The sequence below is a fragment of the Protopterus annectens genome, chromosome 15.part0 (assembly GCF_019279795.1).
Source record: "Protopterus annectens isolate FY-2018-M chromosome 15.part0, PAN1.0, whole genome shotgun sequence".
Classification (NCBI taxonomy): Eukaryota; Metazoa; Chordata; order Ceratodontiformes; family Protopteridae; genus Protopterus; species Protopterus annectens.
In genome coordinates, this window is record NC_056749.1 from 734,513,936 (window position 1) to 734,532,160 (window position 18,225).

At 38.5% G+C, this 18,225-nt stretch overlaps 1 protein-coding gene across 2 annotated transcripts in view; it reads right to left on the bottom strand.

Moving 5' to 3' along the window:
- AFF2 (AF4/FMR2 family member 2) overlaps window positions 1-18,225 on the bottom strand; it is a 3,001,139-nt gene that overhangs the window by 285,648 nt on the left and 2,697,266 nt on the right. For both annotated transcript variants that reach the window (XM_044057592.1, XM_044057591.1), the window contains exon 17: window positions 6,080-6,143. In XM_044057592.1, coding sequence (XP_043913527.1) covers window positions 6,080-6,143 — 64 coding nt within the window. The remainder of the gene's footprint in view (window positions 1-6,079; window positions 6,144-18,225) is intronic.

An 18,225-nucleotide genomic window follows, 5' to 3' on the forward strand; every position in this document is an offset into this window, starting at 1 on the left:
TAATGTATAGTAGGGGGTATATTTGATGACATAACCTGGACATTCTGTGGTTGTGTGTACAGTACTGAGGTCTGTGTACTTATGGTGATTGTCGGCAGTGTGTGTAATGTTAATATGTACCTTGGCCTGTGTACAGACTGTGGTAGATGTCATTGTTCTTGGTCCTGTTCTATCTGATGTTACATGCTGCTCCATGGTATGTTACCCTATTGGCTTACATGTTTGTAGGGCCATGCACGCACATGTCCAATACCACAGACAGGCATCGAACCACACTCTGTAGTGGCCCAGTATTTGTAGGGTTAGTGTGTGAGTGGCACATATGAGGTTGGTGTTGAACAGATAGTCCATATACTGTAATAATACGCTAGCATGCCATATGTGGGCGTGACTGTGTTTACATTAGTTTTGGTTATGCACTTTCACACAGGTGTATGTTACTCTGTGCGGTGGCATGCCTGTAGAGCCTGCTGTATATGCAGGTACATGTGCATTCCCCCATAGGAAATGTAGGCCAGTGTTGAGCAGGTCTGCCTGCAGCCTGCACAGTGCTTTGTTACATGCCTAGCAGCTAAGTGTACTTACCCAGTGAGTTGTAATGTCCAGATACTTGCCAGATGTACTGCTGCCGGGCCGCCATAACAGTCATGTATGTCAGACAGAGCAGTGGGATGCTGTGCAGATGTATGTCAATATCTAGTGGGTGGTATGTGGCCATGGCACCTCTGTACCAGCAGTTATTATGTGGCAGGACAGACAGGGATGTGTGAATGCATAACCTATGGGGGCACATGTATACCAGTAGTCATGTGTTATACCCATCTACATGGCTGTTAACATCCACATTGTCAGGACTGGTCCACATGTCTTGCACTAAGGGGTTATGTGTATACCTCTGGACTGTCCAGAGTGTGTCAGACTGTCCACATATATTGGCCATTATCTCTGCTGTAGTCTACAGGAGCATTAAGTGCTAGCAGTGGTAACGTACTGTGATGTCCTTAGGATGTCTGTCAGTAGCCAATGGCACACATGTTAAAAGCAGATGTGACCTCCCACACATACCATGTCTGTCAAGACAATCCCTATTACAGTAGCAATACTCTACAAATATACCTGCTATACATACCTGACATCCCCTTGCACTACAAAGTTGGGACTACAGGGGCTGAGGTAGGGCTACACTCCATGTTCAGGACATATGGTGATGATATATGTAGATATACTTATCCAGATATCTATATAGACATACACATATACATATCGACATACATAGATGGATATGTATATGTACATAGATATACAAATAAACACCCAGATATCTACATATACAGAGCAATATATGTCTACACATATACAGATAGAGATACATATGCACATATACGTATGGATATCTACATATATATTGATAGTAGTAGGTATATCAGAATACATATGTATGCACATATAGTTATTGATATCTACATATATATCAACATAACTAGGCATATCTGTACACATAGGATGTGCGTACATATATAGCTATATATACATATATCTATATATACATATATGGGAGCGCTACAGAATCCTGAAAGCCCAAAGCCCTGAAGACCATCAGGGGTGAGCTGCCTTAAGGTATATGGATGTACATTACCATACAATCCACCTTGGTTAAATGCAGGCCTACTGCCACCTGCAATACCGACTGTTCTGTTTGTCAGTGTGCTTGTGATGGTGTCAGTTGTGCCTTGTTATGTAACAGTTACATCCCATTGTGTCAGCTGAGGTCTTTACCCCCTAGGGATTGAATAAAGAGTGTAGATAAAGGCTGCTGAACTATACATCTGCATTACTTACTGTTGATTGTTTGGTATCCTGTAGCCCAGTCTGTCTTTACTATTATACTACTTGATGGCCTTGGCCTGGACAGCAACATTTGTTAACTTTTCCAGACTACTGAATTAGTATAACTGTTTCACAGTTGCATTACTCAGTTTATATGGATGTCTGTGTCTAAGCAGCTATACGACATGGCATATACAACTGTAACAGTACACAAATAAAGCTTTCTTATTTATTTAAGCCTGTGTGTGGTGTTATATCTTTTGATTTCTCTGTGGGTATATGTTGCAGGCAATGATTGTCATTTGTATGGGTGGCTCATACAGTCTCCAGTTGGTAAGGTGGTAACTGTAGGAATAGTGGCTGTTCCATATTGTGTGCACAAACTACATATGTATCTTACTATACATATCTCTGTGTGTGCATGTATAGTTACACACACACATATATATATATATATATATATATATATATATATATATATATGTATATATGTATATCGGTATCTGCATATATGTGTCTGTGTATATGTATCCTAGGGATACCCATGTCGTGTCTGGTCCTGGTTATGGGATCTGCAACACTTGGTAGTGTATTGCAGGGGGGAAGTGTTTGGCTGTGCGGGGGGGGTTATGAAGCACTAAAACAAAGTCCTCTGCAAGTACGACCGGTGCAAGGCAAAGAGCAACCGTAACATGAAAAAAAAGTAGCCAGCACCAAACATCAGTGTGAAAACCAGCACAATAAAGCCGTGAAGTTTAGCACATAAGATTTATTGATTAAATAAATCCCAGACCGGTTTCAGCCCAAAGGCTTTCATCAGTGGGAAAAAATATTTGTCACATAAGCAATTCACCACACATATTTAATAGATTAGCCCTCCAATCAGAGTTCTTACCTTGGTTCAGATGGTTTCCTGTGTGAAAAAAATTTAAAACATATGAAATAAGCAATATATATTAAACATGATACACACAAACAAATAATAGTATATCATGAATTTATAAATGATCATTCAAAGCAGGCGAAAACAGCGCACCCAGTTTGATGATCCAATACTTCTCTTTCTTGTTTAGAATAGAATGCTGTCCCTGTTTGTTGGATCTGTCACCGTGGACCTGGTCAACTATCGTAAACTCAAATCTGGCAGAATTGTGGTGTAGACAGTGTCTGTATAAAGCACTGGTATCCCTTTTAATTAGCATGTCACTTCAATGTTCAGACATTCGCATTCTGAGTGGTCGTGATGTCTGTCCGACATAGAAAGCAGCACATGTACATGTCGCAAGATACACAATCCAATCACTATTACAGTTCCCAAAAAGTTTTGTGTCATATACATGGTTTGTGTTTCTAGTGAAAAACTGTTTAGATTTAAAAGTGTATGGACAAGAGGAACAATGTCCACAACTGCATGTTCCCCAAAGCCTATCCCCCGTCATAGTCAGTTGGTGGCATACCATACCCCCGGAACTGACTCTTTTGAAATGGGAGAAGGAGCCTAATGTTTTGCCTCTTCTATATCCATACTGACAAGTGTGTCCCAAAAGAGATATCAATTCATCGTTGGCACAAAGAATATTCCAATGTTTGGAGATGATGTTTTTAATCATGTTAATATTGCGTCCATATGTGGTAATAAGTCTAATGGTATCGACCTGTTCAGCTTGGGTTTTCTCCCTATATGTCACCTTGTTACATGCCACCAGCATGCATCCCAGCCACATCATTCAGAATATCCCCAAATCCCAGTTCCATATCCCCAAATCCCAGTTCCTCTGAATAAGAAGCATTTGTTCCTCAGAAACGGATTATATGGAATCTCAGCTTGACTTGGTAGGCAGATTTAGAGCTAGGGGCTATAGCGAATTTGAGATTCAGGGTGCCAGGCAGGTGGCATCCAACCAGGACAGAACATCACTCTTGACATATAGGGAGATATAGGAAGAGGAATATTTAGCCATACCTATCCATGATATATCTGAGCTGGCAATTATTACGCACATAGTGGGGTGATACTTATACACAACTGGAACATCCCCTGCCTCTTTAGCCTAATGGATCCACTGGTCCAAGAGGTCCCCCTTACTCCGCTTCAGGTCAGCATAGTGATGCCTGACCTGTTCACCAGTTCGTGGTATACCAGTGGCACTGGTGAGTTCATGGGCGAGACAGTCCCAGGCCTCCACCTTATGTTGGGAGCCCTGGTACTGGCCCTACAGCAGTCTCTGATCATGGTCTTTGAAAAGGAGTCCTGCCATGACTCTGAACTCCTGGATGCATCAGCGCTGCGCCTGAAAGCGCACACCTTTTCCCCTTACTGCCATTGTGCCTGCAAGGGGAAGCTACAACCAGTTATGAGATGTATTCCCACCTCTTGGGTTTAAGTAGGGCCGATTTCCCGCACTTTTCCATGATTGGCCGGTTTTGAAAAGGCTAGGCCATGGACAAACCTGCTTATCTAAGGTTGGCATTGTTTAAAGGGGTATAACACTGGGCACAGTGAGCTAGCTGGCCTACACATTGCTTACACCTCCTAAGCTGGCCTGTGCAATGCTTAGCATTGCTTACATTAGACTTTGCATTATAATTCCTTTTTGGCATTGAGTTATTATCTGTTACACCTTTTATATATGCCTGGTATCCATGATTCATGAGTACATACACTGTATGGGGTCCTTGTGTTTTACTGGGGTCTTCAGCACTCTATTACAATTACACATCACTTCTGGGCTTACTGCTGTACTCCACTTCACATATTTATGTTATGTAGTGGGTTATGGAACATATATCTGTATACTGATTCCTTTCACAGGTTCAGTTTGATTTTACTATAGTGAAGACTTGTTTGCTGATGCCTCATTCTTCTGTACTTCTGTGATGGCCTGGTGGTTAACTACTGTGACTGTGTTGTATAGGGTCCTGGGTTCGAGACCTGCATGGCTGTTTATTTTGTTGATGGGCAGAACAAGGGCCGCTGGATACAGAGTGATTAAAGCATTTTTGAGAAGTTGTAAGTGGATTTGTGTGGGTTGGCATGAGGGTAAGTAATGCTAACCTCAGGTTACATATGCTTACAGAGAGTTAGCTTCAAAATTGCTTAACCTGTGTGCACATTGCTTACCCCCGCCCAAATGGGCTTAAGCTAGCTTACTAGTGCTTAAATATGCTTACTACTGCTTCTTGGTGCTTAAACCTGCTTACTAGTGCTTTATTCATTATGATACAGGCACCTCACATGTGCATTTACTGCAGTACTCCAGTTCATAAATGTATGTTATTTAGTGGGTTATGCAACATAAATATTAGTCATAACATGCTTTGCCATGGAAAATGGAATGTGCTGCAGTGGGACTCGACCCGGGAATGCCTACTTGTAAGGTGAATGCTCTGCCCATTACACTATTGCTATGCTACTTCATTTGCATATATCTTCCTTGTTATCCTCTTCAGCCATTTAAGCTGCATTAACCGTAGCTAAGCGATGGGCACACACGCTAGCTTACTGTTAGCTTTCATTGGATTTAAAAAAAAAATAAACGGGTTTGTTCATTTTATTTCTGTATACTTTTGCTGTTGTAAATGGGGGGGACTCTTGGTGGGGATATGCAGACACCTATGAGCCGTCTCGCTCATTTCTTTCCCCTTTCTGCTGTTCTTCACTGTATGGGTGTGTATATTCTGACAGCTCTGCTCTCAGACACACCCCCTGCACTCTTACACACTCCGTGTAAGATTAGGAGCTCAGTCAGTGTGCCTCGTTACTATGCATGGCGTGCTGCCGCCCTGCTCCTAAATGGCTGCCTCCATGCAGGACTAAGCTAGTCCTGCACAGAGGAATAGTAAACCCGGGGCAATGTCTTTTGTGAAGTGCTGAGAGAAAGGTGTTAGAGGACTGGTTGTGGTATTTTGCCCAAAACATATTTTTCTTTGAGTGCTATTGTTTGTTTCTGCCCAGAAAAAATACACTTGCCTTTTTCCTATTTAGGCAAGCTACAGTATTAATATATTAATTGGACCCCCCCTCCAGTATCACCTAAAAGTAAAACTAAAATATTAACATGTGAAAGGGTGCTATACTAAATTCTTAAAATCTAGAAGATTAGTTTTTGGACTTAAAGAAAAAGGTCTGGGTTGACCACTTTAGGCATTTTATTAATAAATTTGTTCTATCGATAAACTTAGGCAGTGAACACCTACATAATCACAAACATCCCTTTGGGACACAGAAACTGATAAGACATGATTATATTACCAATGCGTCAGCTTTGTGTTTTAGTTTCTTCGCTTCTTGCATATAGTAATCGGCACCGTGAAGCCTGTAAAAAGCAAATTATATATTTTAATGACTTGCATTTTTATAAAAATAATGAACTTTTCTTATTGATAAATAAATAACAGTTCTAAGCAATACTTTGTTTGAAAATCCTGAAATCATATATTAGCTCCTACATATAAGTTACCTTTTCAAAAGCTAATATGCAATAAATAGCCCTCTAACAAATACACATGCACACACACACACACACACACACACACACACACACACACACACACACACACACACACACACACACACACACACACACAAACACACACACACTTCTACAGAAATGCATAAACTGACAATTTTATTTTGTTCAGTTCATTTGCTATGAGGAGTTATGGAGATATGATGTTGCATTGCATAACATAATATGAATAAGCTAGGGATATCAGACTTTGCTAAAACAGACAACTGTGATGTCTAACAAATTACATTTTAAATGAGAATATGAACTGTGGAAATCCTGTAACAGATGACTCAAAATAAAGGAGCACTATACCTAACTCCTTTCCTTCGGATGATTAATAGGTTACATTAAATGAAGTTTGGTTTAGTTTTCTTAAGACTTACTCATTAGATCTCAGCTTTATATTTTGTACTAATGGATTATAAGATGGACTGAAAAAGTGCTTACTGTTATCTTAACATATACATAATTATTGTCATACTTGCATCAGATACTGCCTCTGAGGTCTTGCTTTTGGCTGGACATATCATGCAACAGAAATGGGCATCCAGAAATCAATGCAGAGTCTTGGGGGTGGATTTTGTGCATACTTTACTAAAGAAGAAAGTAGTTTTAACTGTGAGGTTTAATTAAGATACCTATAATGAGTGTAATTCTAAGAGGAAAACACTGCAAGGTATGATGAAAGGTGTAATGTGAAATGAAAGCTTGTATGTCTTAGGATTTTTTTCCTTTTTACTAATTTTGGATGCTGGGCCGAGTATATTTTCCCTTATCTGTTTCGTTTAGTCACTGTTGATATGGACAAGTCAGAACTGCTGCTCAGCAAAATTCTGCAGTTATTTTACTTATTGGGAAAAGCAGGGAAGGTGAAATATTTTGTGAGGGAGTGTGAGGCACTTTCTTGGAAGGAAGTAAAATGACAGTGTACAGTGACATAGCATCTGGATGATCCATGTTAGGAGGGTATAAGGCATGAAGAAAAATGAATGAAGGAGAATGTGATGGTGGGTGGATGGAGGTGTGGCATGGAGCTTAGGGAGGCCTCAATTAGATTTTTGGAATGTGGAATTAAAGTTTGGCTGGCAGATCTTTGTGGAAGGGAATACAGAAGTTATGAAAGACAGAGAAAAGCACAGCATGACATGACTAAACTGATGTGAGAGCTTCTTTATTATATGAAATGAGAGGGATGGGCAGGAATTGAGTCATCTATAATAGAAGCAATGTACCAAATCCAAATACATGGGTCATGGTAGAATGAGGCCAAAGTACTGACCAGAATGGTGAGCAGTAAGGTCAATGGCTAAGGAACAGGGGGTGAAGGTGGAGTGCATGTGGCATGGAGATGACAGTCGAAGGCATCAGCAGATGTGGGATAATGGACAAGATCAGGCCTTCTGGAACAAGACAGAACTGAGGGAGACTGGTGAATACAAATGGTTTCATGTCAAGGCCTAATGTAATGGATGCCAACAGGAGTAAATTAAACTTGAAATGCTTGGAATGCTGCTGATGTCTCAGTGTAGACAGAGCTTAGTGCAAGTAGTTAGGTTTTAAGGAATAGGATGTGAGGAATACTGGAACACATATGGAATGGTAAGGCCACCAAACAGTGGAACAAATGTGGAGAAATACGGTATGAGAAGAAACAAAAGAAGAGGCAAGTGCTAGGAGATGAAGAAGGAATGAGAAAATAAGGCAGGGTAAGAAATACTACCTGGGAAGGAAATAGACTCAGGATTTTGTTTATTGGATTTTCAGTTATTAACAGACAACGTGGATCGTGGTGCCAGTATACAGTATATTATGGGTGCAAATGAGGCTTTTTATCCAGATGAAGTGAACAGAACAGGGCTAATTAAGTATACACATGCTGATACACTGAGGACACTGGCATTTTGTGTCAAATGGCTTCAAATATTTTGGTCCAAGAAATAGTGCCTTAACAAAATAAAGCTAATCAAATATAAGCAACTGTGCTCAGGTGGCTGGGGCTTCTTGGTTTTCACTTATTTTTCCTGTTTCACATATGGGTAGCTAGGGTAGGCTTTTGTATCCATTGTTTTAGTTACATGACTGCGTGACACACATAGCTTGTGCATTAGTGTTAATGTGGGTGGGAGGCATGGCAGTAAACTCGTTATACAAACGAAAAATAATGTATCTGACTAACAGATGCAACTTTGAGTAGAAAAGTGGAAGATGGTCAACAGGCAATGAAGCAAAGCAAAAGGTACTAGTGGAAGAAAACGGCTCCTTTTTTCTTTTTTTAGCAGCTTTATTAGTAAAAGTAACGAACCAAGCAGCAACACGTAGTTCCAGCAAAACACTCCAAACACATTAACGCTATGTCTCCACACCTGCGTTTTCGTTTGAATACACTTCCTCAGATGCACAATACTACAAGCTCTTCCCCTCCTGCTTAAATACTATTGCTGATTGAATAATTAATCCTAATAATACAATAATTACTTAATTGCCCTGTTCTTCATATATTGTACTAAAAAATCACATTTACAAAGTGCCTTCATGTCTACCCTTAAAACCATGTTACAATTTATTACATTCCTGCTCACAACATTTTATTCCTATAATTAATTAACAACTTTTATTCATAAAATTCAAAACATTAAAATTTGACATTTTATATACAAAAATCTAAACATATAAAATATATATACAATATATATATATACAAACATACAACTAAGAAACATCCAATGCCCTCTGGTGTCTAGATGAACACATTACACCCACTATTTTCACAGTTATGCCCAAACTTAATACACTTCAAAGTTTACCCAGGTTCAAATTCATTTCTTACAGATACCCTTTCTCTTACTTATCCTGCCAACTTCTTTTTACCTTTTTTCCACAAAATAGTGCTAATTGATTTTATATTTGATTATCTTTAATAATGTTTTAGTATCTTTAATCCCCAAATATAAATTTTCCAACCTCAGAGCTTCGCTGCTCTTATTTTCAATACTGGGGCCAAAGATACATAATTATTCAACCCTGGTGGGTTGTAAGCTTCCAAATGGAGTTGCCATAATAACTCTTTGTACTCAATTGTCTCCTCCCATTGGCCACCACGTATATCTTTATTTACTACCTCTAAAACAAAGAAGGTAAAATCAGCTTCTTCACATTTCGTTTTATGCTTATACAAAGCATTACACATATTTTTTGTCTTCATCTCATAGTTATGCTCGTAGATTCTATCTCTTAGTCTTCTTTCAGACTTCCCTACATAGAATGCCTCACATTTCTTACATATACTTAGGTATATTATACCTTTTGTTTGACAATTAACATATTGCTTACTCTGCACTAATATATCCCTACTTTTCACATAAATTATATCTTTATTGCAAATATACGAGCACTGGGAGCACCTCCCACATTTATATGTGCCTTTTCTCTCCCTGGAAGTGGTGTTTTCCTTAATTTTTCTTTCAAACAAATTTTTCAAATTTCTCCCTTTTCTATATGTACATTTCAAGGGTTGTGTAAACAGACTTCTTAAATCAGAGAATTCACCAAACTTTACCCATTCTTCCTCCACTATTCTTTGTATGACCTTAGCCTCCCCACTATAATCTGTTATAAAGTTATTTCTTAACTCAAAAATGTTTTTTTCGAGGTTGGTCACCTTCCCAAGGTCATCTTCCTGTCCTAAAATAGGCCGATATATATCCACTCTTCCTTCCCTAACTTCCTTCTCAATTTCATCAATTAATTTCCTTGGGTAGCCTCTATCTAGAAACATCCCTCTTAGTTTCATACACTCTTCCTCAAAATCACTGTCCCTAGAGGTCATCCGACTACCTCGAACATACTGCCCTTTTACTATTCCCTTTTTGTGATGGTGGGGGTGTGCACTTTCATATGCCAAAAGGAGTTAGAGTAATTTTCCTTTCTAAATACTTTTGAGTAAAATACCCTTCTCCTTTCCCTACAAAATGTCCAAGTATTTCAAAGCCTCTACACTTTTGGAAAAAGTAAAAGACAAAAAGGAGGTTGTTTGAGATATGTATTGAAAAAAGGCATCAAACTCGGCTTCTGTGCCCACCCATAATATACAAACATCATCCAAAAACCTTTTATACATTTTCCAGCAGCTTTTGAACTTTGAATTTAACACAAACTTTTGCTCCCAAGCTGCCAGAATGATGTTTGCATATATGGGTGCACAGTTTGCACCCATAGCAATTCCCTTTATCTGCCTAAAAAATTCGCCTTCAAAATGTAAGAAATTACTCTTCAAAACAAGCTCCATTAGTGTCAAAATTAAGCAAAATTCATTGTGAGTAAACTTTCCATAATTAATCAAAGCCTCCTCAAACCATTCCATACCCTCTTTATAGGGGATGGATGAAAAAAGATCCACAATGTCCAGAGTTATAAATACTAATTCTTCCTCAAAAAACTCCTTCCTCAAATTACGAAGTAAATCCCATGAGTCTTTTACTACACCTCCACATTCCTTCACTATTCCCTTTAACTTACAATCCAGCCATCTGGCTATAGGAGCAGTCACTGAACCCTCTGAAGAGACTATAGGTCTCATAGGGGGGTTTGTTTCATCTTTATGTACCTTAGGTATTCCGAATATGTTAGGAATCTTTGGTTTCTCTACATTTAAAAATCTAAATGTGCTTAGATCTATTAATCCTTCTAATAACAAATCATATAATTTTAAATAAACATTCCTATTGGCTATGTTTATTTCATTTATAGAAGATCTTACATATCTTTCTTCATTACCTAAGAGTTCCAACATTTTAGCCTCATACATCATTTTGTCCATAATTATTGTACCCCCTCCTTTATCTGGTCTCAATATTCTTAAAGTAGGGTCATTTGATAATTCCATCAGTAACTCATTCTCCTCCTTGGTTAAGTTATAGCCTATCCTGTTGTCCGTCAAAACTTTCCTTAACCTCCTTTCGGTTACTATTTCAAAGTTCTTTAGTTGCTGGTTTAAAGGGGGGTTATACACACTTCTTTTCCTTAAATTCCCATTTGCTCTACTCTCATTGCTATTTTCTTGAAACATTAATTCAAGATTTTTCTTTCTTGTAAACATTTTCAAATCAATTAACACTTTACTCAAATCAGCCTTCCTATTAGGCACAAATTTCATTCCTTTAGTGAATAGTTGGAAGTGGGTGGGTGTAATATCTACACCACTATAGTTATAAATGTTATAATTCCTAATTTCCATACTGCTCCCTCTCTAACCATTTTATTCTTACTCTGAGTTGTTTCCATACTGTCACCTCCACATTTTACCATTCTCTGTATGACCTGCTCCTGTCCTGATACCTTTGGACTTGAGCCCCCCCCCCCGAGTAGTTTTTTTGTATGTTCCTCTGATGATAATTTTTAATTCTCTCCGACCTACGCAGCTCTGGGTAATCATTCTCCCTCCTACCTCCATCCCTTTCAACTCTTTCTACATATTCTTCTTCCGCTAAATTTTCCTGGTTGTAAACAATATTAAATTTTTGTGGAAAAAAATCCCTAGGTTTTGGGTAGTTTGTCTTTTCCTTGTATTCCATGATGTCCCTATCCAGCTTTTTACATTTCCTCTCGAAAATATTGTTTATACTCTTCTCTATACTTCCCAATATATTTTGGTACTTAATCTGGTTTTCCTGCATTTCAAAGAGTAGGTCCTTAGTGATACGTTCATTCACTTTTATTTTGTTATTTAAATCCTCCATAACTCTCATGTTTTCTTTAATAATTGCTTTAAGGATTTCAAACCCACACATATCGAAAATCTCTATTAATTCCACATGAAATTCACTACCTACCCTAACTTTATTAGGGTAGCGACATACCCTCAACCCCTTAGGAACAATTTTCAAGCTTAGGCATTCGTTTAAATATGCATTTTCCATTTCCAAATTTTTAAATTTAAATAACATTTCATCAAATACTTTCAAATTATTTTTAAAAGATGAAAAATCATCATTAGAAGGCCCTTTGTACACATTTTTAATTTTAAAATTGCATTTGTGATTAAAAACCTTATCAAAGTCCAATTTAGATTGTTTAGCATACACTTCATTTTCTTCATTGGAGTTACCTGCAGTCCTGCTACCCGTCATAACATTACTGTAGCTTCTAGCTGCATTCCCAACGTTTTTACGTCTTACTGCTCTGTTTTCACCACTGTCTATAGTGAGAAGCGGAAAGGCGTCTTCCTCCAAGCTCCTCGAAAAAATGTTTGGTACGCCAACTTCATCTTGCCGCACGCCTTGCCTCCGATCGATGTTTTGGCTCCCTTCACGTCTCTCCGGGCTGGGGAAAACACTCTTTCCTCTATTCCTGTCTCTTTCCCTTCTCGGGAGAGCCTCCTGGTTGTTCGGCACGCCACTCAGCGACGCCCCACCATTTCCTGCAAGCAGTTCTAACAATTGAGTCAGCTGATTGGATATCTTATCCAGTCTATCAGAGCTTACTGTGTTGTCCAATCCGGTTACACCTTCCACATTCACCGACGAGCCTTCTTCCACCTCCATAACTAAACCAAAACCACGACAATGGAGCCTAGTACCAAAACAGTCACAACCAAGCAAAGCAAAAGGTACTAGTGGAAGAAAACGGCTCCTTTTTTCTTTTTTTAGCAGCTTTATTAGCAAAAGTAACGAACCAAGCAGCAACACGTAGTTCCAGCAAAACACTCCAAACACATTAACGCTATGTCTCCACACCTGCGTTGTGGTTTGAATACACTTCCTCAGATGCACAATACTACAAGCTCTTCCCCTCCTGCTTAAATACTATTGCTGATTGAATAATTAATCCTAATAATACAATAATTACTTAATTGCCCTGTTCTTCATATATTGTACTAAAAAATCACATTTACAAAGTGCCTTCATGTCTACCCTTAAAACCATGTTACAATTTATTACATTCCTGCTCACAACATTTTATTCCTATAATTAATTAACAACTTTTATTCATAAAATTCAAAACATTAAAATTTGACATTTTATATACAAAAATCTAAACATATAAAATATATATACAATATATATATATACAAACATACAACTAAGAAACATCCAATGCCCTCTGGTGTCTAGATGAACACATTACACCCACTATTTTCAAAGTTATGCCCAAACTTAATACACTTCAAAGTTTACCCAGGTTCAAATTCATTTCTTACAGATACCCTTTCTCTTACTTATCCTGCCAACTTCTTTTTACCTTTTTTCCACAAAATAGTGCTAATTGATTTTATATTTGATTATCTTTAATAATGTTTTAGTATCTTTAATCCCCAAATATAAATTTTCCAAACTCAGAGCTTCGCTGCTCTTATTTTCAATACTGGGGCCAAAGATACATAATTATTCAACCCTGGTGGGTTGTAAGCTTCCAAATGGAGTTGCCATAATAACTCTTTGTACTCAATTGTCTCCTCCCATTGGCCACCACGTATATCTTTATTTACTACCTCTAAAACAAAGAAGGTAAAATCAGCTTCTTCACATTTCGTTTTATGCTTATACAAAGCATTACACATATTTTTTGTCTTCATCTCATAGTTATGCTCGTAGATTCTATCTCTTAGTCTTCTTTCAGACTTCCCTACGTAGAATGCCTCACATTTCTTACATATACTTAGGTATATTATACCTTTTGTTTGACAATTAACATATTGCTTACTCTGCACTAATATATCCCTACTTTTCACATAAATTATATCTTTATTGCAAATATACGAGCACTGGGAGCACCTCCCACATTTATATGTGCCTTTTCTCTCCCTGGAAGTGGTGTTTTCCTTAATTTTTCTTTCAAACAAATTTTTCAAATTTCTCCCTTTTCTATATGTACATTTCAAGGGTTGTGTAAACAGACTTCTTAAATCAGAGAATTCACCAAACTTTACCCATTCTTCCTCCACTATTCTTTGTATGACCTTAGCCTCCCCACTATAATCTGTTATAAAGTTATTTCTTAACTCAAAAATGTTTTTTTCGAGGTTGGTCACCTTCCCAAGGTCATCTTCCTGTCCTAAAATAGGCCGATATATATCCACTCTTCCTTCCCTAACTTCCTTCTCAATTTCATCAATTAATTTCCTTGGGTAGCCTCTATCTAGAAACATCCCTCTTAGTTTCATACACTCTTCCTCAAAATCACTGTCCCTAGAGGTCATCCGACTACCTCGAACATACTGCCCTTTTACTATTCCCTTTTTGTGATGGTGGGGGTGTGCACTTTCATATGCCAAAAAGGAGTTAGAGTAATTTTCCTTTCTAAATACTTTTGAGTAAAATACCCCTTCTCCTTTCCCTACAAAAATGTCCAAGTATTTCAAAGCCTCTACACTTTTGGAAAAAGTAAAAGACAAAAAGGAGGTTGTTTGAGATATGTATTGAAAAAAGGCATCAAACTCGGCTTCTGTGCCCACCCATAATATACAAACATCATCCAAAAACCTTTTATACATTTTCCAGCAGCTTTTAAACTTTGATATGGGTAGCTAGGGTAGGCTTTTGTATCCATTGTTTTAGTTACATGACTGCGTGACACACATAGCTTGTGCATTAGTGTTAATGTGGGTGGGAGGCATGGCAGTAAACTCGTTATACAAACGAAAAATAATGTATCTGACTAACAGATGCAACTTTGAGTAGAAAAGTGGAAGATGGTCAACAGGCAATGAACCTGTTAAACGTGGTAGATGGGAAGGAAGGAGGAAGACAGGTGAATCTGAACATGAGGCTTTTAATCCTCTGTCTTTTGAAATTAGGCATTGTCAATAGCGGGGTATAAATCTACCTGCTTTAGATGTTAGTCTGTCTTTATAAACACTAACTGTGTCTTGAACCTTGTATAATAAATTTATGTATTTATTTATTTTTTGTTGACCCAGATTTTGGTCTGTCATCATAATCACTAACTGCACCTTGAAACTTGTATAACAAATGTATTTATTTATCTATCCTTTTGTTGACTGGGTTAGTCAAACTAGGCTAGTGACCTCTTTTCAGGGGAGACCCAAGGCGGTATTTATACTAGTAATGGAAATCTGAGAAGGACATCGGTGAACTTCTCAAGCTCTTTTCAACAGGTGCCATGGGATCGTTTACATCCATCTGATCTACCACCAGCTAAGGCAGATGGGACCACAGTTTAAAGTCTCATCCGAAGGACAGCACACTCAGGAGTGCAGCATGCCCTTATGCTGCACTGTAGTATCAGTAATGGAAATTATTAATAATAATAATAATAATAATAATAATAATGGGGAGAGAGAAGTTTGCGAGTTGCATAGGAATGAGAGAGGGGACAAAGGAGGCCAAAATTCCACTATGATTCATTTAAATTGATGTACAACATATTACTTCTTTAGTTCATTTCAATATTTTAAACCAAAGAGTGATGTCAGTTATTAACTCATCCTTATACAAGTACGTGCATGTAAGGGGGAAAGGGAGTACAAAGACATTCAGGAAGGAAAGACAGTCTTTACCTTTACACTAGCATTTTACAGTGAATAGCTTGTACAGTTTTACTCTAGAGGAAAGCAATACTCGCTGTCTGGTCAGGAATAAGAGTTGACACTTGAAGTCAAACAGTTAGAAAAGCTTCTTTTTCAAACAATCTGGAGGGAATAATCATTTTGTCAAGTTACGCAATTAAAAAGATGAGTAAAGATATCTTCTTTTCTAGTAATATATTAGATTAGGTTCTTTAAGGTATAGTGTAGAAACTTGACCACTGCCAATCTGGGATTGGATGGCAGTGCTGATGAAAATGCCAGAGGGACTGGCATACCCTCCTTCCTTTCCCTGTTTGTATAAATGTGTTTTGTGAAAGAATGAAAATCTTTTAGACCATTTTGACAGAACAGCTTTTTACATTCACCCCTTTCGTCATTATCCTGGTAATATAGATTTTTATGTTATTATGATAGCACTAAGGTCAACCAACATTTCTTGTATTTTTTACTCTTGTATAAACAGAAGCAAAAGTTGAGTTTCAAGTTGTTTAACCCAGCTGTGACATGTGTTTGAACTGTATCATCAAGATGTCTATTCCATCTGAGTAGCTTGACGTAGTTTTTCATTTCCTCATATTGTGTGGTGACTAAATGTTTTCACTTTCAGCAGCATTTTCTCAATATGTCCTCTGGTGTTTTGGTTGTTTTGCTTGAACTGCTTGGAGCCTGCCAAAACTTCTAAGACTCGAGTTAGTTATTTAATTTATTTATTTATTTCCAGAATGGTAGCAAAGTTGAAAGATAATAGTTTTGTTTTTCTTTTTTTTAAAATGATTCAGGAAATTAAAACTGCCATAAATTACTTTGTTATAGTACAAATCACTGATACTCCTTCAGGTGTTAGATCTTACAGACAAAACTAATCTTTGGCAAAGCATCCCAAGCTCGGTTAAATGGGGAGGGTTGCATCAGGAAGGGCATTCGGAGTAAAATTTTGCCAAATCATACATGCAGACAACAGTACAGAAATACATACCGGATCGGTCGAGGCCCAGGTTAACAACGACCGTCACCAGTACTGTTGGCCAACAGGGTGCTGGCGGAAATTGGGCTACTGTTGGCCGAAGGAGGAGAAGAGGGGGAAGGCATGCCCGAAGGCAGGTAAAGGCTAGGACTGTGGTAGTTAGGGTCGGAACTTTGAATGTTGGCAGTACGACTGGTGTAGGGAGAACGCTAGCTGATATGATGGACCGAAGGAAGGTTGGTATATTGTGTGTGCAAGAGACCAGATAGAAGGGGAGCAAGGCTAGGTGTATTGGAGGCGGTTTCAAATTGTTTTATCATGGTGTGGATGGTAGGAGAAATGGCGTAGGCATTACCCTGAAGGAACAGTATGCTAAGAGTGTTTTGGAGGTGAAATGAGTGTCTGATAGAGTGACGTTTATGAAGCTGGAAATTGATGGTGTAATGATGAATGTTGTTAGTGCATATGCTCCACAGGTTGGGTGTGCAATGGAAGAGAAAGAAAAATTTTGGAGTGAGTTGGATGAAGTGGAGATGACTGTACCCAAGGGTAAGAGACTGGTGATTGGAGCAGATTTCAATGGGCATGTTGGTGAAGGGAACAGAGGGGATGAGGAAGTGATGGGTAGGTATGGTGTTAAGCAAAGGAATGCAGAAGGTCAGATGGTAGTGGATTTTGTGAAAAGGATGGACATGGCTGTGATGAATGCGTATTTTAACAAGAGGGAAGAGCATAGGGTGACATACAAGAGTGGAGGAAGATGCACACAGGTGGATTATATCTTATGTAGAAGGGCCAGTCTGAAGAAGATTGGAGTCTGCAAAGTGGTGGCAGGGGAAAGTGTAGTTAGGCAGCATAGGATGGTGGTTTGTAAGATGACATTGGTGATCAAGAAGAGGAGGATGAGTGTGAGGGCAGCACCAAGGATCAAATGGTGGAAATTGAAAAAGGGTAATTGTGAGGTGATGTTCAGGGAAGAGTTAAGACAGGCACTGAGTGGCAGTGAAGAGTTACCAAATAGCTGGGTAACTACAGCACAGTTAGCAAGAGAGATGGCTAGAAAGGTGCTTGGTGTGACATCTGGAAAGAGGAAAGGAGGACAAGGAGACCTGATGGTGTAAAGAAGAAGTACAGGAGAGTATACAGAGAAAGAGGTTGGTGAAGAAGAAGTGAGATTGTCAAAGAGATGAAGAAAGTAGACGGGAGTATAAGGAGATGAGGTGCATGGCAAATAGAGAGGTGGCTAAGGATAAGGCGTATGAAGAGTTGTATAAAAGGTTGGACACTAAGGAGGGAGAAAAGGACCTGTACCGATTGGCTAGACAGAGGGACCGAGCTAGTAAAGATGTGCAGCAGGTAAGGGTGATAAAGGATAATGA